The sequence below is a fragment of the Astatotilapia calliptera genome, chromosome 1 (assembly GCF_900246225.1).
Source record: "Astatotilapia calliptera chromosome 1, fAstCal1.2, whole genome shotgun sequence".
Classification (NCBI taxonomy): domain Eukaryota; kingdom Metazoa; phylum Chordata; class Actinopteri; order Cichliformes; family Cichlidae; genus Astatotilapia; species Astatotilapia calliptera.
In genome coordinates, this window is record NC_039302.1 from 33,224,474 (window position 1) to 33,249,999 (window position 25,526).

General features: G+C 40.4%; 1 protein-coding gene across 1 annotated transcript; it reads right to left on the bottom strand.

Moving 5' to 3' along the window:
• Positions 1-3,186: 3,186 nt before the first annotated feature.
• Positions 3,187-25,469, bottom strand: neto2a (neuropilin (NRP) and tolloid (TLL)-like 2a). The gene is made up of 10 exons (XM_026175403.1): positions 24,945-25,469; positions 20,385-20,441; positions 19,978-20,121; positions 16,800-17,048; positions 16,269-16,316; positions 15,600-15,727; positions 11,461-11,689; positions 7,239-7,352; positions 6,982-7,112; positions 3,187-5,108 (listed from the first exon to the last, which is right to left on the bottom strand). The coding sequence occupies exons 1-10, from the start codon at positions 24,952-24,954 to the stop codon at positions 4,362-4,364; spliced, it is 1,857 nt and encodes a 618-aa protein (XP_026031188.1). The 5' UTR covers positions 24,955-25,469; the 3' UTR covers positions 3,187-4,361.
• Positions 25,470-25,526: the final 57 nt, after the last annotated feature.

Sequence of the window (25,526 nt, forward strand, 5' to 3'; positions counted from 1 at the left end):
AGAAATTCTACTACTCTATGCCAGAGGTGGGACCAAGTCATTGTTTTGCAAGTCTCAAGTAAGTCTCAAGTCTTTATCCTCAAGTCTCAAGTCAAGTCTCAAGTAATGTCAGGCAAGTCAGAGTCGAGTCTCAAGTCACTGGTGTAAAAGTCCGAGTAAAGTCACAAGTCTGAAATTTTGAATTTCAAGTCCTTTCGAGTCTTTAAAAAGAAAAAAACGAAAAAATAATGTTGCAGTTATGCTAAATGTAAATATTAGACCATGTAATTTTTAAATCTGTGTTTTTCTCAACACATGACAAAATAGTGAACGTAGAAAATATACACAAATTGTGAAATTGCACCTCTTTAAAATGCAGCTCAATTAAACCTAGCTCCAAGGATAATTTTCACCGACAGTTCTGAGATAAGCTGCATGTTATTCTTGGATGCGGTTGTAGGACCGGTGTCGTGCCAAAGTAGGTATCCCCGACAGAATTTGTTTCCCCTGTGCTGGGAGCATGCAGGAAGTACTGATGTTTTCATTTTGTGAAAAATTAGTATCGTTACATTACCATTCAGTTTGAGGGTTACAACAGAAAATTATATATTTATTGCTCACGGGGTATCAGATGGGATTATTTTAATAAACCATAAACATTTTGGCTAATAACTATTTTTATTCTCCTGTAACTTTATTATATAAAGAGCTAAATCCTCCAAAGTTTCAGGAGAAATGCGTCATAATAAGAAGTGTTTGTGAACGAAAAATCAGCAATGTGGGATACTGTTTGTCCGTGATTTACACAGGGGGAACAAATTGTGGCAGGACCAGCCTGATATTATTTGTATCCCACTATAACTTCGTTGTATAAAGAGCTAAGATCTCAAAAATGTCAGGAGTAGTCAGTCATTATAAGAAGTGTTTGTAAACTAAAAATCAACAATGTGGGATACTGTTTGTCCGTGATTTGGACAGTCCAGCGTGTGCTCCCGACGCAGGGGAAACAAATTCTGTCGGGGATACCTAGTTTGGCACGATAGTAACTTCAGGTCACTGCAACAAGCCCAGGTACAGTTTACCGACGGATGGGTGCAGGACCTTGAAATGCACCGTGTAGAACGAAAGACCATCGTACGTATCATAAGTTTACCAGTCTCACAAATCGTCTTCATAAATACACAATCGTTAACCGTTTATTAATAGGACCTTTAAGCTCAACGGTAATTAATTAGCAGTGGAAATAATTTCTGGTACGCGTTACAGAAATGTAGCAGTGACAACAATACTGTATGCTGTAATCGTACTGGGCAATTGGTGATACAAAAAACCTGTTTTATCCTGTGAATAAAAGTATATGTTTTTGTCAATGTACCAAAATAACAGAAGCGAAACGCAATATTGTGTCAGGACAATTCACTATTTATGCACAACAAACAAAGGAGCGACAATTTCTGTTCAGCGCCAGACTTGCTTGTAACCTATATCACCAATTATGTTATGAAAATGACGCATTAACTACAACAGCAGACTGACCTTTGTGTAAATGCTTGGAGCAGACTAACCTGTGAGCTGGAGGGTTCTGGGACGTTATATTTGGTCTTTGAATGGCTGCAATCCAGGCCACCCGTCGCCTCTTTGTTACTTCGGAAACATGGCTCGAACAATTTCTCTTCAACAACGTAATCCGATAACAATCGATCTCTTTACCCGTCGGCTTCCCGTGGCTGTCATGCGACCGGCTATTGCAGTTAATAATACAACAGCTTCTTGCCATTTTTGTGTTTCTTTTTTATCGCTGTGATTTCAATTGAAAGCCTGCGTGCGCTCGTACCTCTTGCCACGAGTTCCCAGAATCCTTTGCGGTTTTACCCCTGAATGACGTCACATTTTCAATCTCTATATAATATGTATGTTAAATTTTATATTTGGGGTGAAATATCAAGTCTTTTCAAGTAAACCGGTTCAAGTCCAATTCAAGTCCCAGGTCATTGGTGTAAAAGTCCAAGTCAAGTCACAAGTCTTAGAACATTTTTTCAAGTCAAGTCTAAAGTCATAAAATTAATGACTCGAGTCTGACTCGAGTCCAAGTCATGTGACTCGAGTCCACACCTCTGCTCTATGCAGTACTGTGGAAAAAAGTAACAGCCATGTGCTGTTAATTAAATGCACTTGGTTAAATGTTCATCAGCAATAGTGACCACCTAAAAGCAGAGGTTTTGGCAGATCCCTGCAAAAGAATGGCTGAACGTGAAAAGAAACAACATGTTGCAGTGGCTCAAAGTCCAGACCTCAACCTGATTGAAATGCTGTGGCGAGACTGCAAGAAAGCTGCGTATAGAAACGAATACCTGCAGACCTCAATGAACTCAAACAAAGAATAGTGGAACAAAATTCCTTCACAAAGATTTTAGACTCATAATGTTCAGAAAATGATTACTTGCTGCAGGCTGTACTTAGTTTTTCACAGTACTGCATACTTTGGCTGACTGTTATTTGTAGTGAGCTGTGAGACTTTGTGAAATCTGCTCTACTGTATCTCTATTGTAGGGCCTGCCTTACGATATAAAGCGCCTTGAGGTGACTGTTGTTGTGGTTTGGCGCTATATAAATAAAATTGAATTGAATTGTTCAAGAGTGATTTCAGCATAATGTATTGATTAATATCATTAGATTGAATCCCGAGACAGCACGTGTAGGTGTCACTGTGTAGGTGACCAGCCCAATGCATAAAGGAATTAGCATCAATAACGGCCAAATACTTTAAGACTGTGTCATAAGCTTTTAACAAGGCAAACACATCATGACAGCAAAGCAAATAAGAGAGCAAGTGAGAGACAGAGTGAGAGGCAAAGAGAAAATAATAATCTGTAAATATTAATTAAGCTTAATTGGTCTTTGGTGGTCAGGAAGCAATGCATTATGCATTCCACTCAAAAAGTCTTTTAAGCACAACAGATGATGGAAGTGGAATTTGTCAGCTTTTGATTATTTGTGTTCAACTTAAACTCAATCTTAAGGTTCGCACAACTCAGGGAATAAAGTATCCCCACAGCCCCTTTTGCATCAAAGCAAACCAAAACACTTTGCATAGGCTGTGTCTGTTCTGCCTGCATGTCACAAAGTGAATCTTGTCCTGACATCTCCAGCCTGAGCAGAGTTACTTTTATGTTTTTTTGGTTACAGCGAACAGAAACACTCACACGGTGAGGTGAATAAGCTCTCATTTAATTCAACAAAATGAAATTATACAACTAGTGGTTAAAATCATAATTGAGTCCCAAGTAGGCTACATGTCTGTCACTGTAAGGAAACAGGTTGTGCTTGTTTTACACACTCGATTCATGGGGACACAGAGGAATTACATTTTCTCCTTTTAAGGGTAGGGGTTTGGAGAGGCATGGCAGAGAGAGGCTATCTTGATTCAAGCCAGGGCTCACATCCAAATATTTATATCTGATAAATGATCACTCAAAGTCTGAATCCTCTTATGCTATAAAACTCACAGAGCAGAAATAGTCTTTTTCTGTATTTTTTAGCAAAATAAGACAGTCTCTTCATGTGCTCTTCCTGAGGAGAGACTGAATGAAGTGTACCTTCTGTATATGTGAGGTAACCATGAAAAATACATAATTATTATAGTAATATCACATAATTATCATCGCCATCTTCATATTTAGTTGATCATTATTGATAACAACAACTTCTTCATCTTCCACCTCATCATCAACACAACATGTCATGGATGAGTCACCTTCATAAAATCGTCTGAGCAACAAATAAAAAAGATCAAAGAGTTAAAAGCCAAGCATCATCGTGAGGCTGGATACATACTGGTCTTAACGGTACAGTACACTGACAAAAATAAAGACTCAAATAAATTATTAGAAGACACACTATCGATCATATATCATATATCTGTGCATGGCAGGTGAATAAATGCAAAAAGTCAGTCTACAACATCTCTCCAGGTTTCTCTCTTTCTGTGTTTGAGTGGTAACCCAACAGAGAGAAGTCTGGGTCTACATGCGAGAACATTCTCCTAGAAGTCTCTGATGGAAGGAGATGTTTATTGAGTATAAGACTGCAGAGACCAGATGTCTCCACACTTTGTGCACTCCGAATCATTCAGTATCCTGAAGAACAGAACCAGTAGTTATGTCAGATTTTTTCCCCACTTCCTTTTAGTTCTTTTGATCCATTCTTCCCAAACCTACACATGAGAATGAGAGGAGTCCTCGAGATTTAACCCACAATACCAGTGCTTGAAGACCAATGGCAGAAGAGCACGCAGGAGTAATCAGTTTGGAATTATAGTCCTCCTGTCTTGCATTCTTTAGATGATCGACCTGCAAGATCTGTTTCCATTTCTTTTCTTCCATCTAAAAGTCCATGGACATCGAGCGCTGTTGTGGATCAACTATGGTGGTACTGTTACGAGCACTGTTGCCACGAACACTGAGGGTTCCACAGGCTCCTCCCATCCCACCAATACCTCCAGCGATGCCACTAGGCCCTGCCATGCTCATGGCTCCTGCCATACTCATTCCACCACCCATCCCACCACCCATTGCCACTCCTCCCGTTATACCCACCGCTCCACCAATTGCTCCTCCTGCAATCCCTGATGCTCCTCCTCCTCCCATTGCTCCTCCACCTGCGGCTCCTCCACCCACTCCTGTTGCACCGCGCCCATAAATCTCACATGTGGTCTCCTCTGTGACTCGGTCCTCAATGACCTGCTGGTCGCAGTCGTGAGTCTGTGAGTGCTGCTTGTAGCCATAGCAGCTCTTCTTATAGCTGGCTGTGGAGTTGAAAGTCTTCATGGGTGGCGGCTTGGAGAAGTCGTTGTGGTAGGACAGCTCCATCGAGCTCAGAGTGGTGCGGCTGTGTTTCATACTGCCACCGCCAGTAGCCACAGAGCCTTGTGAACCACAGTGGTGCTCGTGGACGCAGCGGGACATAGTGGAGGAGCGCCGCATCTTGTGGAAGCTGTCCAGCTCCTCAGAAAGGTCAGCTAAGTCAGAGGACATCTCTTTGTCACGCAAAGAGAAGAGCTCGTAGTGGGGAGGGTCGAAGACCTCCTGGAATCCAGCCTTATTGAAAACACCAGGACGTCGAGCTACAACCTTGAAAAGAAAAAGATCCATTCAGACGATACACTTAAGTGATTACCAGGCCACTGGTTGTCCACTGTGATGCAGCATGAGCATATATCAAGACAATAGAAGGAATAACCATTTTAAGTCTTAAAACTGTCAAAAAAAATGTAATAAATGTGCTGCTTGAAGCACTCTGAAAACTAAATCTCTCCTTTTCCTATATGAGTGATTTGGTCCAATGTGGACAGAGATTTAATTATTTTCCCCTTTTCATCAGGACCTCTCCAACATTAGACACTTCAAAACCTTGGGTTTTAAATCAGAATGAATTTGTACTTTTATGTGTCTCATTTCTTACTCAAATCATCTCATTTTATGCTTCTTTTTCTTTAATTTTATCATGTCTTCCTATGTTTTTATCTCTTTTGATTATCTGAAATGTACAGCACCTTGGTTGACAGTTGTTGTTTTAAATGTGCTATATAAATAAATTTGACTTTGACTAATTTATCACATGAGACATTTATGTATGTTTTCTTTTTTGTGCTGATTAACTGGATGGGTGTCAGCTGGGAAATGCCAGTTAAATGTTAAATCTGAAACACCTAACTCTGAATCTTCTCTAACTTTCTCCACTTAAACAGTCATGTTTCTAAAATGGTAAAACAAGTACTTAAGCACTTGTTTTAGTAAGTACCTTTTGTGCCATAAACATGAATGAATAATTTAACTCAATGCACATTATTTGCTTGCTTTTTAATATATATATATTTTATATCCATTTAAAGCATGAGTCAAAAGGAGAGTACTCCTTTTTAGGGTCTCCACTTTGAAAAATGTTCAGCACTCACTCAGGGAGAAATCCATTATGGGAGAGTCAGACTCCAATATTTCTGGCCACCTCAAGACAGCCATAAAGTAATGCTTACTGAGTAAGTAATGGGTTCTGGGAGTTATGAGGCATCATAGAGTGATGTAAAAATAGATGGAAAAGGAAGCTTAAGAGAAAATGGTGTAACATAAGAAGATATTACAATGCGACTATACATTTCCTATCTCATGTACTGGATTATTTATGACATGTGGTGAAATCTAAGCATAAGCTTTTTTTGTTTTCTGTCTTTAGAGCTACATTCGTTTCCAACTTGTAAGTAATTCCATTGCTTTTAATATTGTATCATCTTTTTAGGCTCCGACATCTCTTAGTTGAATGAAAGTCATGAAAGTCCAACCACCGTCTTTGGACCTAATAGATCATAGAGATGACGCAAATCCCCCTGGGTCTGCCTTGAGTTGATCCCCGGTTAGGCCCTCCTGACTCGATTTCCTGAATGCTGCAGTTTTATCGTGGGAGATGTTGATTCCTGTGCATGAGAGTTTCTATAGATAGGTGTAAATATGGGCTGTTTTGATACACAATGTGATGAGGTTGAGAGCCATACAGGGGTAAAGGGGTGGGGGGATGATGGGAGGGGTTCACATGGTGTGTTTTCTGTCTTGCTCACTTTTTTCTTTTTCTTTTTCCTTCTTTTTTTTGAGTTATTTGTTTTTGGGTTTTTTTTTGTTTGCTTTAAAAAAAATCTGTAATTATTAATGTTGCTATGCTGTTATTATTATTGTTGTTGTTATTATTATTATTATTATTATTATTATTATTATTATTATTATTATTATGCTTGTATTTTCTGTGTTTGGTTTTCAGATGTCTGAGGTTAACCTTGAAAGGCATAGATACAAGTTGTGAGTTTTCTGTTTGTTTTTTTGCTTTGTTTGTTTGTTTGTTTTTATTTGTTTTCCAATTTAAAAATGAAAATAAAGCTTGGGGAAAAAAAAAAGAAAAGTCAAAAAAAAAATAATGAAAGTCCAACTACAACCAATGGCAAAACAAAGACTGTATTACCTTTTTTCTTGGCTGTTTCATTTGGACCAGGATGGAGATGATAAGAAGAACAAGAACTATGCCTGATGAGACGCCGATAACGGTGCCATGGGTCTTAGTGATCTGATGAAAAAGCCCCTTAGATCGCTTCTCTGTAGCAAAAAGGTTAACGAGAGGGAAAAAAGCAATGAAAACTGGGAAATTTAAAAGCAAATCCAAACTCTACAAACATGCCATGTAAATCTTAATCAGCTAGCTGGAAGAAAGAAGATAATCACCTTTGCAGTGGTTTTCATCCCATGGGTAGACACAGTTCTGAACGCCATTGCAGACCAGGGAGTTGTTAATACACATGTTGCTGTGACAGAAGAAAGTATTGTCGTTGCAAGGAGCTGCAGGCAAAAGACAATACACCGAGATAATGGAATTTAGAAAAAAAGAAAACATCTGTCTAACAGTGCTGAGTAAAAGATGACTACACTGTGAAAAGGACCAGAAGCTATTTTGATGATAACAATAAAACAATAACAATAAAAGAACAATCATTTGGCTGTGGAAATCTGTAGAGGCCCGTAATAAAAGATGAAATGTTCTATTATTTTCTGAAACACTGGAGGTCTAATGGAGACACAGTACACATAAGGCCATGCATCATCATTTCCTGCACACATAACATCGGAGTGACGAGGGGAGGAGATGACGGCTTCACTAAACTGCAGCCATCACGTCAAGAGACTCTAACAGAGGGGAGACAGAGAGCGGGTGGAGAGGGGGAATAGGGAAAAGATGAAAAGAAAGGCAGAGGTGGGGATGTGGGGGCAGAAATGGCTTCGGTTCATCATGGGGGTGCAGGTGGTTAGGCAGGTGCCGCGAGACACAGCACATTAAAGCAACTTTCAGCGTATGAAGACTGTGATGGCAGAGACAGAGATGGCTGGTAATTGAGGCTGGCTGCTGGGCTCAGGAGACCGATGCACTTCCAGTCAGCAGGAAGACATGCAAGGCTGAAAGAAGATGCAGATGACTGCATACTCGTATAGACAAGTTTGGAGCTGCAGCAAAAGCCAATTCTTATCTGCCAAGTGGAACTAGAGATGGGTGATGTGGAAACTGGGTTTAGGTTACTTAAGGATATTTATAGAGTATTTTGTTTATTAGTCCAGAGGAATTGTTTAGCAGACAGAATATTTTAACACTAATAGTTGGTTAATATTTCACAAAGTCCTCTATATAACAAATGGAAAATTCATGTCGGGTTGTAAAGAAACAGGAGTGTGCAACTAAAACTTCTTATTGAGTCTAATACAAAATAAGGGAAATTAGAAAACCTGATCTTTGTGAGAGCAGCCCTATATTATAAACACTTTTAACGCCAAGTGTGTCATATTCGATACATGAGTTTCTGTGTGGTTCAGTGTGTTTTCCCCCCAAAAAATCTGATCATATGAATCATCGGACACATGCATTGCCACTGTAAAAAACTGCACAGAAATACCAGGAGCAAAACTAAAACTAAACTACTACTAAAACTAATACATGCAAATTATTATTTTATTTTTCTTTAATTTGTCAGAAGGTTCAATAAACACTCTAGTTTCTAAAAATTTGAATTTTATGGTAATTATTTCATGGTTCAAGCTTTACAGGGTTAAAACAGCTGATGAGTAGTATGCTTTCATTTAATTTGTTTCCATTTCAGTTGCCAACAATAACAGAAAATGATGTCTACAGGATATTTTCTTCATCTAATTTCAAGTCGGTTTTACACTAAATCCATTAGTATCCAATTATTTGTATAAGACGTGTCGTATATCCTGGACAGGATGGCGCAGGCACAGAAACAGCCATTCACGCTCACATAAACGACAAACAGGAATCACTGAGTAACAAATGGGAGTTCAGAGAGGGAAAACATGCCAAGTCCACACTGAGAGATTCAAAGCCAGAACAGTGCTAAGCACACTGTCCAATCCTAAAGCTCATAACTTGTGCAAAATATGACCCAATCAGATTTGTCCTGTTCAGTTGAGTAAAGGATGTAACAGAGAATAGATTGGAATAAAGTAATGATAACATAAAAAACAAAAACAATTATGATTAATGTATGCCTCATATTTATACTTCTTTGTTGAGCCCAAAGGATGAGCATGCTTTTAAAATGGTGTTCACAAAGATAAATATTGTTCCTCTTCGCATGCAGTACAAAGCAAAATCTGTCTCTTATGGCTTGTTCGCTTCTCCAAACTGTCCCTTCCAAGCTCCCCTGAGTAAATCATTCCACCCCTTTTTCCTCTCTCTTTTTTTAAACACACAAGCTTAGCGGCTGTGTGCACACACACTCTCTGAGTCTTTATCACAGCTGAAACAGACTCTAGTTTGCTCTACTAGTTTCAACCCTCTTCCAAGGTCCATTGTGATGAGGGCTTTGTGCCTCCACTTGCTTCCTCTGCCTCAGGGTTAAATAACTTTGACAGCGGGACATGCATATGGGCATGTATGTGAGGTTGTGCATGACAGAGTATGTGTGCGCTGGAGTGTGCTCTCCTTCTATTTCCCAGTGAGAAAGTAGACAGGGTCGCTCCCCTGACACCGCCATCACTTCCAAACCGATTATGTGTCTCTCGCCTTCAAAATGTAGTTTCTAGGAAGGTGTCAACAGCGCTTCACCCTCACAGCCTCTCTCCTCACACAAGGACATAACTCATCTGAGTGTGTGCATTGTGTGGCCGTGTGTTTATTTAATAAGGCTTTCATGTGCCTGGTTTACATTTCATAGGGGATTCTGCTGGAAGATTAGAGCACATGACGGAGTGCAAAAGGCACAACTCATCTTGTACTAAGTGACAAAGATTAATTGTTCCCTCTGACCTCCAAGCAAACTTTAAGCCAGTCGCTGACTCTGACCAAATAAAGTTTAGGAGTTCTTCAGGCATCTTCAGACTACTCTGAGATGAACTGTGTGTTACTCAAAGTCAGAATTAATGAGGATCCAAATGATCTTAAGGACTCTTCAAGTAAAAAAACAAAAAGAAAAACACTCTTGCTGAATCTAAAAGCCTTCAAGTTGCGACTGCAATCGCTATGGGTTTGCTGATGAAAACAACATTAGCATTCACACAGGGCTTGGGAAGTGTGCAGGAGAATGTAGCAATTAATATTTCAGTCCATTCAGGCATTTAATGAAAATATTACAGTGTGCTAACAGAAAACTGTTTTCTGCCTGGCAATTTCTTTCTACTTTATACGCAACCTTTGGCAGCATTTGTCTGAAAATCTCTTGTACTTCAAAAGTGATGAAGCCCAAACTGAAATTACTTCCATTAACCCCATGCAGCATTTCCTTTTACCAAAACAGAGAAATAAATTTCTAGTTTCCTTTTGTAAGTGACCTATAATAAACACAGTATGATGCGGTGACATGCATATCAAGAAACTATTTGATACTTTCAGTTACTTAAAAATGCTGGAGTTAATAATTGGTTTTCTCATATCTGCGGTCTAAACATGGCGCAGCGTAATTAGCTTTCCTTGCTGAAATGCCACTTCAGTGTCTGCTGCTGACTGCTGATGCAAATAGAACACAGGACCTCATAAATCAACTGTTTTTACGACTGCTCGTGTGTGTGGGGTTGATAATTTAGGGCCTGGAAGATCCTGAAAGTATCAACATGTATTTTCTCTTTACGGATGGGAATTGAGAACTGGTTCCAGTTGAGAAGAGGCACCAGATTCTCCAAAGTTTCCGTTTCTTTTATTAGTATGAACACATTTTTATGAAACTTGCTGAATCTAAAACACAAGGCAGCAGAACTTTTTGCATGCCCGAGTCACATGTAAGCGTTTTTCTTCTGTTTATTGAATGTGTTTGGACTCAAATAGTAAATCAGCCATGCTAATGCTGAAAACCTGTGAAGGCTTTTTTTCTTTTTTCCTAAACAGGAAAATGACAAAGACTCATTAGGGAAGTGTTAATGAATCACCAAACCAACAAGCAGAATTGATGATGGCAACAAAATCTTATCTATATAAATCCCTACGGCTTACCCGTTCTTAACAGAGAACTATTCAGCCAAAGAGGGCAAAGAAAACTACAAATCACACTCCTAATAAACAAATAATAACACAAAACTGTTATATTTTATCTTATTTGTCAGCTTAAAAAAAAGCTAGAGATGGTTAAATCCCTTTAATTAGTCAATATCTACAGAGATGCATAAAGTGCTGTTCAACAGCAGCGTTAAACCCGCAGCAGAATGCCGGGTTTGATGCCGTAAAAATTGTCTAGCTCACAGTTTTTATACGTGTGGTCAGACTGAGCCCGTTCTGTGTATTCCAGATGGCATCCAGAAACTGATGTCTTATGCTTGTTTTGTTTTTTTAACAGCATAACAAATGGCTCTAGGCCAAATACTCAACCATGTGGAAGTTCACATGAGGAAACAAGATGTTAAAATGCTGGGTCCAGGCTGAATTAGTATTGTCAGGAAGACTGGCACTCACGATCAATAAATGATGTGAACAGCATGCGGAAGCGACTGAGTCGGCTCTTCTCGTCGGCCCACATTCGTACGACTCCCATGTCGTTGTTAAGCATCACATCGTTAGCCACGGTGCTGCAGAACTTGGCCTTGAGGTTTTCAATGGCACTGCTGCCATCGTACACAGCCACGAAGTTCTTCTTACACTCATTGGAATGCTCCATCTGGTAGTCTATGAAGCGCAGGTAGATCTGGGGATGCACAGGAGATGCAAATCAAATGAAATTCACAGCGATACATCACTTCGCTTCACTGCTGTCTAACCATGACAGCAGACTAACTTTACTTTTTATGTCAGCAAAGTGTGAAAAATATTCATTAAATCAGAAAACCCAATATAGCAGACACGGAAGATGTTCAGACACTCGTAATAAACAAAACACAGATAAGAGAAGAACCCCGTGAACCTGTGAATTGTTATAAAGCCCTTCCTTAGAGCATGTAGGTATGGAGGAAGGATAAAGAGTTTAACAGATGGAAAGAACATAGATTTACTTCAACAAAGTAAATCTAATTCATCCAGGTTGTGATACATATAGCAATGTATAGCAATGTGTAAAAGTAAATCTGAGAATATGGAGCAGCGTGCTCTGTGTTCCTCACACACTGTTTTTTTCATGGTTCTCTTCAGAGAATGCCGCAGGGAGGAAAGACTAGTGAGCTGAAGCTGCAGCTCTCCTGGCATTGAAAGTCTGGGCTCAGAATGAAATACTAATGGTGTGTTCACCTGGTCAGAAAGTCAGAAAATTTCAGCTTTCCAGAAATTGCAGTCAAACACAAGTATCAAAACACCTTGTATTTATCATGTTGTACTGACCCAAAATTTAATGGGATTTTTAAAAACCTGACTGAAATGCACTAGTTTGTCCTTGAACATCGCATCGATTCTCAGCCTATAACAGTTTCACCTGGTTATAGCATGAAGCACAAAGAAGCAAGTCATAAAGAATAAGCCAGTTACAAAACAGATTTAATAAAAGCTACTTTCAGCTGCTCCCTTAGTCACAAGGGGTCACGCTAGAAGGTAGTTCTACATGTTTGATCTGCCACATTTTAACACCAGACACTCTTGCTGACACAACCCCATTGAGATATGTGGGTCTCCTTACTGGACTGAAACAGGACCTTTGACTTGTTAGAGAAACGTGTAAAAATGCTAGACTATGCAGCCAGTAGAAAGCATCCTCAATACAGTTTCTTTATTCATATAATTTTGTTACTACACCTGTGCTTTTTCTACAATAACACTACTACTGAGATACAACTTCACTTTGAGCCTGTGCCCTGTTTATGAATGTCTTTCTTACAAACTGGACATAAAGGAAGGTGATGACATGTAAACCTGCATTTTTTTCTAATTACCACTAGGGGGTGACTCCCTATTATAAAGCAGCCTATGAGAAAATACATAGCTATTGCAAACTAATTAATGACCTCAATCAGTAGTTTTACATCAGTTAAGACAAAGTAATTTTCATTATGCTAACATGGATCCATGCTGAGTAAAATAAACAACAAAGCAGGTTATGCTTTAGGATGTGGCTACCTTGACACTATATGAGGGTGCAACACTTTCCATTTCTCAGTCAGAGCCACCTCTTGCACCCAATGTGTGTTTCCAAAAAAATTGGTGACGGTTAAAATGCCAGCCAAGCTTCAAAATTAATTTCACAAACCAGTGGGTTTTGTCACAGTAGCAATGTCCATCTTATCTTTACAGTCTATGTAGCCAGCACAGCATAGTTTGCTTATTATTAAGCCCAAGTATATAACTGTGTTTCATTTCAGCTCCCACTGTGAGTAACTGCATAGCACGAGTCAACAAATTATTCTGCGCACAAGTCACGTCAGGAATAATGACATGATAAAATCATGACCATGGCTCAGATTAAATTTCAGCACATTTAGCTCGCAGACACCGGTGAGCAGGCAGCAGTTAAATAGCTGCTGAGCCTGCTGCTCTTTTCCTTTTGCGTCATTGAGCTAATGTCTGGCCACTAAACTCTGTCCTTCTACTAAATTCAGATCATCTTCACTTCTGCTTCACACTGCACGTGATGAATCAGTGAAGCGATTGTGGAGGCTACTTTCTATGCAAGTAAGAAAAGAATGCGTGTCCATGCAAATCGTGTATGAATAAAATATTACTTTCCTATATACATATCAGTATTTAATGTGCATAGGTAATTACTTGTACTGTGTGAATGGATACTGTGTAATTTGTGACTGAATGCATCTGCCACTTTATACTTAATAGGATGTGCATGAATTTGTGTGCATTAGTGTATTGAGCCCAGTGAGCAGCCCAGGAGTGTGTGGATGACTCATTTAGTCACTAGGAAGAAGCAGAGCAGCAATGAATTAAGGCTAGCCAGGTTGCGGTTGTAATTCCAATGAGATTTTTGATATCTAGTCATAAATATCAGAACTTATCACTGGGTTTTCACTCTTGGCCTGAAAATATTGCCTACTCGTGAATCTCCAGGGCCACACTAAATAAAATTCGCCTGCACTGCTTTTTCCCATGCTGCCTATCTGTGTATTTGCAATGCTCACACCTATTATGTTTTAAATTACAGCCACAGTACAGACAAGACTGCCAGAAGTGTTGTTCTCAATGAAAGGAGCGCACAATGCTACTGTATGTATTACCGTTACATATTTAAATGTAAATAATTTATAGACTCACTCAGATTTATATCCACCGATCAGCCACAACACTAAAACCCCTGGAAGGTAAAGTTAATCAGCAACCTGCCTAGGCATTCATGTGGATGTTACTTTTTTACATGCTAGCCATTCAAATGTGACAAAACTGGCTCAAAAATGTGGCAAAAAACACGTCTATACAAGAGGTTTACTTAAATAGGTGAGGGGTGCCATAGCTGTAACAGACTGAGTACACTCCAAGGAAATAACACTCTCAACACCAACTGCACCGCTACGTTGTAAAAACTGCTCAGCAGCAGCTCAAGGAACATGATTAAAAAAAAGAAAAAAAAAAGTATTGAGTTGACTCTGCGTGAATTGGCACAAACCTGATCTACCGACACCCACAAACCACCTCCTAGGCGTCCCCCTTCAGTGGTAAACAGTAAACAGGTGGTTTGTCGGGTTGTGGTTTTACATCTTCTTGGCTGCATGTTTACTTATTTACTTGATATTCTTACAGAGAATATCAAAAATAGTTTCCCAGTGACACAAAAATAGATAAAAGAAATGTGTAATAGCATCACAATAGTAATAGGTGAATGTGCAAAGAATTAATGGTGCAAAGACAGAGAACAGTAGGAAGGTGAAGCAATGGAAAGTGGGGCACACTGAACAGACTGGCAGTATACAAGATGATTTCAGAGTTTACTTCATGACTGTTTAGATATTCTGAGTCGTTCCTATTCTTGTTTGTACTCCAAGGATCCCCCCCACACACACACTCGCTTCAACTCCTTTCAAGTCCTCATGGTAAAATTCAAAATTACTTCTCCTCAGATTTCTTTTCATGGATGACTATTCATATCTATTCTGGGATTAACTGCATTTGTTGCAATGAGATTTTTGTATCATTTTCATGCGATCTTGGACAGGATTCATGCAGGTTTTTGTCATTTCCACAGTTCCATTAGTGGCCAAAATAAATATTCTGAGCTGGGGTGTGAACAGAGCCCCTGTGCTCTTACAATTCACTGAGAAAGATGTGTAACCTCAATTTTCAGTGACGCTGAGAGGCGTGAAATGATTGAACACAACTGAGAGAAACATTACTGATGCTTTAGATGTAAAATTTCTGTCTTTCTGTGGCGCTAACTCAGTATGTTGCCAGTGTAACAAATATCCCCAAGAGAGATGAATAAAAACCCTTTAATGTTATTCCACTTTATTTTGTAGTGAGAATGGAGGATGTTTAGAGATTTTATTTATTCAAGGTGTGCATTTGTCTGGCATAATGAAATGGGTTTGAACATGACTCATTCAAGCAGAAAGATAGACACCAGCTAGATTTTAGTGTTTAGAAAGCACAACAATGGAGCTCGAGCAGGATAGAAAAAATGTGTTAAGGATTGTACCTGGTTACTGACTAAAATTAGTCAGTACTGTACTGACCTTGGACTGAGAAGGAGCCTTGATTGTCCAGATACAGTCCAGGGCATCACCAGGCTTCACTCGTTTTTCTTCCTCCACCTGACTGGAGCGGATAATCCCGTCCCATCCACCAACATTAAACTGGCATTCTGCAGAGAGACAAAAGAAATGTGGAGGAGAAACATTAAAAAAAGAAAAAAAATGAAAGGAGAGAAGGGTGTAAAATAAAAAAGTCAAGAATGGGGTCACATGGATGTACATAAAAGAACCAAATAGAAAAAAAAGAGCAGAGGATAACAAGAAAAATGGTTATTATGAAAAGAAACACATGACAAACAGAGGGACAGATAATGGATTTTATTGAGGAAAGAAAAGGATTTAAGGCTGAACTGAAGTCAGCATAGCGGATTAGGAAAAAGGACAATAAGAAGACAGAGAAACAAAGAGAGAAAGGCAGGGAGGGAAGAGCAAGATAAAAGAGGTGTGTGTTCATTCTTTCGTGTTCTTTAATTTGTACATGTGTGCTCATGTACGTCCTTTCAATTCATATACAGTCGTATGCCTGTCAAGGTACATTTACGCATTCAGCATTAACGCCAGTGCCTGAGATAGCCTCCGGTAAGCTTCTGAGCACAGAGGAGCTCTTCAAAAAGGATCGAACGCAAACCTGCAAAATACTGAAGAGCTTACCTGGGATGGGGTTTAGCAGTCCACCCACGTGCAGATGAAAATCAGGGTCTGAAATGATAAGATTTGGATGGCACATTACTCTCAATCCACATAGCAGAAACAGGTAAGAAGAGAACACAAGATAAGATCACATTAACGCATCCTAGATAAAGCAGAAAGGAGGTCTGTTTGGAGCTAATATCTGTCACCTGATGGGAGGCACTGATTTCTGGGCATACTGGGTTTAGATTTAGAAGGCTCTGATGTTGGACTTGTCTCTATTGAATCTATGAGAGAACTGTGGATGTCCATTCTGTCTTTTTTCATCATCTTTCACTGGTAATGAACACAAACAAGATGGGAAAGGGGGGAAGATAAGTATTCCTTTTGTTATACGGAGATCAGATTCTCCTTTATGTTTTGGGATAAAAGCAAACTAATCAGATCCTGTTCTTCACACATCTTGCTCAAAACCTTTGATGTGTACAAAAACGTGCTTTCACACTCTGTGCCATTACATTCAGTGCAAATGTGCCGTTCGGTTGCTTGTACCTGCAATAAAGGTGTACTCGATTCGGAATCCAAGGCCTTCCAGCTCCTCGTCGCTGGTGAACTTAACCCACATAAAACGTCCTGTGGATGTGACAATCTCTGGATTCTTTCCCCCACAGAAGCGATCAATAAGTGGAGAGAAACCAAATGGCCCATCACGTATTTCGATGTGATCGAAGCGACACTCAAACGATGGCTCTATGTAGTAGTTCTTATCAAAAGACAGCTGAATCCTTTGTCTAGGAAGGGCTTTGGCAAACAAGGGAGCAGAGAGAGAAAAGAAACAAAGGGAGAAAATCTGTGAAAAGAATACAATTAAGTCTTTCCTTTAGAGGACGCAGATAATCTGGGTGGTGACATGAACTTTTTAGAAGTTGGCTCAGAGCAAGGTGCAGATTATAAAGTCTTGTAAATCCTGTTCCACATTGCTGACTGTTAATTTCTGATACTTAGCCATGCTAAATGTTTACTGTATGTAAATGTTTCTTAAGGTTGTATTCAGGCATGATATTCTATTTCTAGAGAGAACCAAAATGATCAAGGAAAATGTGACAAGTGGCCCACAAGAAAGTGGTTTGACTACTGAAAAGTAGCACTGAATTAAAAATGATCAATCCAAACGAAAGTGTTTCCTGTCTCTGTACAGGCTGCATTACTGAGGACTTTCAGAGTAATTTCTGCTATTCAAACTATGAATAATGACCAATATTAGCACAGGTGGTGTTCACCCCCGAATATGATGGTCTAACTCAAAATCCATCCATTCATCCATCCATCCATCTGTCTGTCCATCCATTCATCCATCCATCCATCCATCCATCCATCCATCCATCGCAGACAAGTTTTAGCTTAGATTTTATACTTTCAAGTTATGCTACTCAGTCTGTTTACAGTGCATTCCCTGTGTGCATACATCACTCAGAAGAATACATATACAGACAGGTGACAAATTAAAAGAAAACCTACAATGAGAAAGTAAGTAAATAAGTCAAATTTATTTATATCTTTTCACAGATAAAAATCACAAAGTGCTTCACAATACAGAAGGCGATTTTGTTTGCTGGGGAAATATTTGGCATGTATAGTTTGAGCCCACTTCTCGCCTCAGAAGAGGTTCACTTCAAATCAGTACAAAGTTGCTCTGAGCATTTCTGAGTCTTCAGTGTATGATGACACATTTCTGTCTGGACTGGAGTGGTCTCTTCAAGGACGAAAATGCTCTATCCATAAGGTATAAGGGTGCACTGAATGAGTATAAAAATTATGTGAGTCACATTTGATTGCCTTTGCATTACCCAATCTTAACCCAGCTGAACGCCTACGACAGACTTCGGACGGAGATGTCAAGCAGTGCTCTCCAACCATCATCAAAGCACCAAATGAGAGAATATATCTTGTGACAAAGTTGTTCATCCTTCCAGTGGGTTACAGAAACTTGTATGATCAATGTCATTTTCTGACAGGTGTGCAATGGCCCAACACTAAAATATTCTATTCTGCACTTTTCCTTTAATGTGTCACCCATGTGTATGTGGACACACATGACCACAGCATCCACAAATGGAGCCACTGTGGGATATGTCAGCACTGCTGTCACTGATTTTGTGAATACACAACACTGCAGTCACAGCATGAACTCTAGTTCACAAGTTCATCTGTCATGCAGATCCAGATGAATGTACTGAATGTTTGTTGCACTTTAATACCATGCCTTCCCTCCCCGCATACACACACACACACATAGTCGGTTGCAAGGGCAATTCATGCCTTCAGAGATGAATCATACTAAAAAGAGATGTTGAGGGTGAGGGCGTGGGGCTCTCAATCATGCCAAGCTTGCAGAAGCAAAATGCACCCAGGAAAAGAGAAAAAAGAGCAAGGTCAAGGGTGGTACATGTGGATGGCACAGAGAACAAGTGAACTAAAATAACCAAAGTGATTCTCTTTTCCCTGTGTGAGATTTTGCTTCTGTTCTTGCCTTTGAATTTGAACCTTTCTGCTTGAATGAGCAGCCTGTATGCCTGCACTTCCTGCTATGAGTGCATTCACTCCCTGATGTGTTGAGTCTCATTTTCTCTATAAATTTCCATCTCCTTCTCTCTCTCTCTCTCTCACACACACACACACACACACACACACACACACACACACACACACACACACACACACACACACACACATGTAAATGACACAGCTTGATACGTAAAGAGCAGAATGTATAATCACTGAGCTGATGAACTCTGGGACATGACAATCAATGAGGCTCACTAACCACAGTTTATGATTACAAAGCGATCTGATTAGCTCTTCTACCAAACGTGAGCATCCATCTCGCTGCGATTCAGACTGAAAGGCTGAACACTGGAGCCTGAATATGAATATGACTAAGGCCATTCAGGACTAAATAATAGTAAATGATAGGTTCCATCTGTGGTGTCCCAGGCCTGCTGCGAGGTACTACTGCACACATCAGTAGGCTTATTCACCAACAATAGGTCTGAGCTTGCTTTGTCCACAGGGGGAGCACTTGAGCCATATGAAAAATCTATTCTCCACCACAGAAGGTAAAAGCACGCATCTCATCAGCATGAGAGCCTGTACTTTAACTTCATGGATAAACAGTTCATCAGTTTAGAAAACACATCAAGCAGCATCCCAGACCGCATCTCCTATAGCTACTAATGATGCTTTCCGTTATGTTTCCCGTGCGGCAGGAAACCAAATTACTGATGGGTGTGATATTTCTGGTGAACACTAAAGCTGACAAGAATGCCTACAATTCAGTGATATGCCATCAGAGCTCAGTTGTGTAGCAGATGTTCATCTCTTTTATATTTTACTTCAATAACCGAATCTTTTGCCAATAAAGATGAGCACACTGTAGCACTGCTCTGATGAGACCAGAAGTCAGGCGCTACCCACAATACGCCACTCTCCATCATTCTCAAAGGGTATCTGTGTGCTGAAACAAACTCCGGATGGCTCATTTGGAAAAATGTCAGGCTGATTGCCCGCTAGCAAAAGAACAGAAAATCAGATAGGAGCGAGGTTATATAAAACAATGCCAGTCAGGCTAATGACATTCACTGAAGGAGGCAACACGCTGAAAGGCGGGAAACTGTGTCAGCTGTTCTGGCGCTATGGAGCAGAAGATGAAACATCAGTGATCTGGCTTTACCTTCCAGGATGTAAACACACTCCTTATTGGGTGGATAGGGGTTTGGGTAGTTTGGGGAGGTGAAACTCCCGCCGTTGATGTTGCGGATCCACGTGCCACAGTCGTTCTGGTTGGGCCTCTGGCCGCCATAATCGCTCGGGGATTCTGAAATCAGAAAGACAGCGGGAAAAGAGAGAGCGACAGACAGATGGGGTATTGAGTCAAGGGATGAATGGGGGGATGATTGGAAGGCAAGGAGAGTATACGGAGGATTGGTGCAAGAAAAGGAACAAGCAGGCAGAGGCTATAAAGGGACGAGAGGCCTGAAGGAATTAATGTGATAAAAGTAGAGATAATGCCTCCTCATTTCACACTGGTTCGATATGGATGAAACAACATTAAGAGAAAATAGGAGTACCTGAGCTTACCTTTAGTTCTCTGTGCCAGAGCGAAACCCTCTTCTATTAGAAAGAAGAGTACCCACGCTGTGAAACAGAGATATTACACATTAGTCACAGGTGACTTAAATTCTGTATTCATATCCTCGAGTTCATCAGCAGTAAAGCCACTGAACAGACACCCTGAATGTGATCGGCTGTGGTATTGATTTCCCCTGTGTCTGATGAAAGTGAAATATAGATCAATATCATTTTTAAGTACGTCTGTGATTGAATTAGTAAATTTTTTTTAAAAAGGTATGGCTGGAAAAGGAAGAGGAGAGCTGAGAGAGAAAAGTTAATGCAATAAGGGTATATCAAGAATGAGAAATGAGGAAGGAAATTATTCATGGAAGGACAAATAGTGCACAGGCATCCTGGAAATAACACAAATCTAAGATGGAAAGTGAGAACTAGACATGAGGTCACCATTTCATTCATTGCTTTTCAGTGACTGGGTGTTGTGATATATCTGTGTTAATGATAGCCATATTGTCTCAATAAGAAATACTGATATCATGTTCATGTTTTTAAAGATTCATACAGTCATGGTTACAGACTTTTTCTCCAACCCCCATTTACAGTGTCATTTATTTACCGAAAACAGAAGCAAAAAGACACAATTAAGAAAGCTGTACAAAAATTAATTGGACCAGGAGATTTATTTTCATCAGATTTTCCATAAATAGCAGTATTACATTTATTATGAGTCTGTTTGGCCACAATAGTGACACTCTACTACACACTATTATGACAGTACTTGTCGTTCCGCGGCACAATAAACAAGGGCTACTGTGATTCTTTTCTCTAATTACACTGCATATTATTTCCATGTTAACTGATAAATTGTTGGTCTATAAAATGTCAAATAAATATTAATCTAAAAGATTGTTTACCTTGTCCTATAAGTACATTTTCACATATGACTATCAAAATGGTTTCAGTTGTTCAGGAATTCCACAGATGCTTAGCGAAACACGAAACGTGGAAGCAAAAGAATATCAATAGCAATAATAGTTTTATCTGCAACACTAAAGTGCAGTGCTAGTAGGCATTTTGGCTTCAGAAATATGTTGCTAATGACAACACTTAATGGAGATAAAGTTCAGTGTGAGATAAAGGCATACATGAAGAAATAATACAGCTAAGATTATATATAGATATGAATGGTGGGAATACTTGAATTAGTCACAGCTTTAAATGTACCTATACAGTGTGAACAGACTTGCAATGATACTTGTAGAGTTATTTAAAGGTAATTTGAATCTACCAACTCCACCTACTAATCTGCAGCCTCTGGGCACCAGAAAGATAAAGCATTCGCACAAAAAAATGGATACCGGGCCTCTAGGCCCACAGCGTTGATGAAAAGACAGGCATCTGGGCAGCGCATGGACACGGCCAATACATGGAATATGTTGTAGTACAATGATATCTGCGCTGAGAGCACGCATGTTACAGCTTCTGACACTGTCTTGCTCTGATAAGCCGCTGTAGACCTGATCCCCACTGAGTTCATAATAGGTTGGCCCGCTCACATCGAATAGGAGAGCAAGTGTGAGCGTGGCACATTGCATAATGGCACCCAGGAAGGACGGATGGAAGACTGACAGAAAGAGAGAGAAAAAGAAAAGAAGCGGGTATCTAATGAAGAACAATCCACATTTAACATGAGCAATGAACACAAACGTACCAGTGAGCCTAGATGCTTAGACTCATTTTGAAATGCACACATACAGAAACCCTCCCTCCCAGCTTCAGGATCTCATTACCTCTGTCTCCATTATCTTGCAGTGAAGTAGGTGGGAGTACGAACTACCACAGGCAATTTTGGAGAGCAGACCACCCAAATAACAGAGAGATGCTGCAAGCTCACACTGAGGCTTTTTCACTGAATAAGCCAGAATCTAAATTCTGAAGATATCTGAAACACTGCTGCCCTCCACAAAGCTAAAGTGTGCACAGTGGGAATCTCACCACACTCCGAAGGCCTTTTGTCAGAAGTTTTAAAACACAGACTTTGTAAGAAGAGTGCTTTTATCTGTAAAGACAGAGGGCTGCAGTGACTTAAATGTGTTTCAAGTCTATAAAAATGTAAACTCACTTAAATGGCAAAGGTTGCATAATTTATTCTGGTAGTTGTAACATATTTTGAAACAATATAAATAAATCAGCAGCTAAACAGGATTTCAGTCTTTGTCACTTCAACATCAAGAGAACAACTTGCAAATGTGTATAAAAACGGGTGGAGTGTGGAGATTATGAACATAGACACAACTTGTAAAAAAAATGAGCTAATGGGCTAACATCTTATGAAATAAAGCACTCTTTTAAAAATGTAGGTTGGGTCATCTCATCCCATTGACCTCTGGTCATTTTAAAGCACAAGAGGAAACGTTACCGCCGGTTTCAACCCTGCTATTCTAGGTCATGTCACTTCATCTTTACATCACTTCTCACTCTGGCGTCCAAACCAAGCAGAAGCTGGGCACAAACTGAGGTCACCGCAGCTTTCTGAACTGAAACAGAATCAGCAGCACTGCTGTACCCTACGGAGACACCCCCTGTTACACGGGTGGGAGAAATATCATTGCAGGCCCATGAGATACTATTGCCTGCCAATGATTTAGTGTGGCTTCAAGATGAATAACTTATGGGCACGAGTTAGAAGTGCCTGGGAATTAGATAATTCCCTTGTGGCTACAAGTACAAAGCAAAGGGACATAGAAACTAAACTGTCTTTATATTAGGGGGAGATGCAGAATTCTTTGTTTAATGGCCACACCAGGTAGAAATATCCTGCAGTTCATCATGGCTGTTGCCAAACAGTTGATAAGATATGAAAGTCTCTAAAAAGGCTTCAGTTTTACTCACACTGTAACCTGTGTAGTGAAATAGTGAGGTACATTCACCCAGAGAGGGTGCTGAAAGCATCAGAAAATCAACAGCGCTGGAACACACCGGACTATGCTGGCTATTAGACTCACCGCAAGCAGGATTGGTTTTCATGTATTAATCTGAGCATTTACAAACACACCTCAAAGTCAGCAAAGGCAGTTCCCTAGAAACAGCAGGTTAGTGACTTAATATGGACAGTAATGCTTGAAGCAGCTTTTATTTTGAAGTGCAAGGAACTCTAGCCTGTTCAGTAGTTTTTACTACTTAAAAATATTTTTCTTTAAGGTTTCTTTGTAAAGCTGAACTTAAAACACTATGTATCTTCTGGTCACTTATTATTAAGACGTGGTCAGGATAGAGTTACATGCCCAGAACTTGTTTTTTCATCCCCGTGTATTGAGCAAACCTCTTGCGGCCAAGCTACTTTCTGGCAGTGACGCTCTCCTCACCTTTGTTAGCGGTGGTTCGCTTTGCTGTTAAATCGTTTTCATGGCCTAAACCTCAGCGCCTCAGCGATGCAGTGAACTGCCCACACATGCAGACCCTTTGACAGGTTCGATGCACTTAATCGGCGTTGCAGCCTTGTGCTCCGGCGCGTGCCTCCTGTGCCAACGGCACGATCCTGTGGCTGCAGCGGGAGTCGCTCCGGCGGCAGCACGCGCGTGTGCGGGACGTCTGTGACTGGCTCTTAAACTTCGTCGTTTCCACCGCAGCAGAGAAGGAACTGGCCATGGTAGCACCCATTGACACCCCTAGCTGTAACCCGTGCATTACAAAGTAATATGAGAGTATATATTTTTAGGTTATTGATAACATATATTAAAACATATAATAGCTTTAAGTTTCCTTTTCTGGACAGATTTACGCTAGGCTACACTGTTTGTGACGAGTTGTTTTTATTACGCCTTATTGGAAGCAGTCAATGCGCGCTGACGGCTCGTATCGTTGCTGTGCGTTTTTAAAAAAAAAAATTGTATCTGACCTTTGCTGTCCACTATGATCATAAATCTGTTCCCACTGTTTACTGATTGTAAACTGAGTGCCGCACAGATTCTGTTTTTTTTTCTTGCACCACTGGACCATTACAATATAATAAAACCACAAAACTATTTTTATCGATTAAATGCTCAAAATACCAGATGATTAATGGTGTTCGCTTTTATTTATTTATTAAGTCTTTCTAATTAGCAGCGAATGTGCTCCGGTCGACTAAAGCCAATCAGACCTAACCAAACCCTGGAGGACCTGCGTGGTTTGAGCAGCAGAAGCTTGAACCAAGATCTGTCACAAGAGGGCAAGTAGATGCAAATAAAGGAAGAATGGAAATAGGTGTGACAGAAAGCAGGAAAAAAAAACCGTTGAAAACTGTCTGTAAATTGCATCAGATTAAGCGAAAAACATTAAATTAACGAGGCGCATTTTAATATTCTAAAGCGCATCCATGGTTAATAGGCTATTTGAATTTCATGGCACCTTCATTCTGATGGGATCAAACCCCACAACCTGCAGTTAAACTGTCAGCTGCGCTAAAAAGAGAGGATTAAACGTTAAACATTATATCCAAGGTTGAAATGTGCTGTCGTCCGTGTAGTGGCCAAGGAATCAGACCTTGACGCGCACCTCGGATGACCGAGGGGCTCCTGTACAACTCACCTCTGTGCATTTCCTCTGACGATGTGATTCCTAACCCAAAAGCACCTTTTCTAAAAACGCCCTCCTTTTCTGACCATTGTAGGGGTCCACGAGGCTCTTCACAAAATCCAACTTTGCTTGGACAAAAGTAAATCCATTACGCAGAGCCGCGCTCCACCGAGCTCTTCTTCGGCGTTCCCTTTGCTGCAAGAAAAACCCCGCTGCGAGCCTTTCAGCCAGGCATTATTACAGCAAAAGCAGCCTGCAGTTGGACCACGGTGGAGAAGACATGTGGAGGATGGACTGATCCAGCTGGGCTGACGCGCTGTAAGGAGAGGAAGGTAGGTATCCAAAAGACGCAGACGGATGGATGATGGATGGAGAGTGACAGAGAGACTGGGGAAGAGTATGGAGGAGGACAGCAGGAGGTGGTGGAGAAGAAGAAGAGTCCGTCTCTGCCAGCTCTCCGCCCGTGTCTGAACTAAGAAACGCTCCTGAACGAGGCTCATTTAAGCCGTGGGCGCTGCTTACATCAATGAGAGGCTTGTCAGAAACACGGTCAAGTTACAGACAACGCACACGGAGCTTTTCCGGTGAGGTATT

Bases quoted from the DNA above. Each gene is read 5' to 3' on its own strand.
- neto2a (XM_026175403.1), bottom strand. The intron at 15,728-16,268 runs GTAAGCTCTTCA...GTCTCTCTGCAG, and splicing joins ACTGCTAAACCCCATCCCAG to AATGCCAGTTTAATGTTGGT. The intron at 5,109-6,981 runs GTAATACAGTCT...TTTCTTTTCAAG, and splicing joins TGAAACAGCCAAGAAAAAAG to GTTGTAGCTCGACGTCCTGG.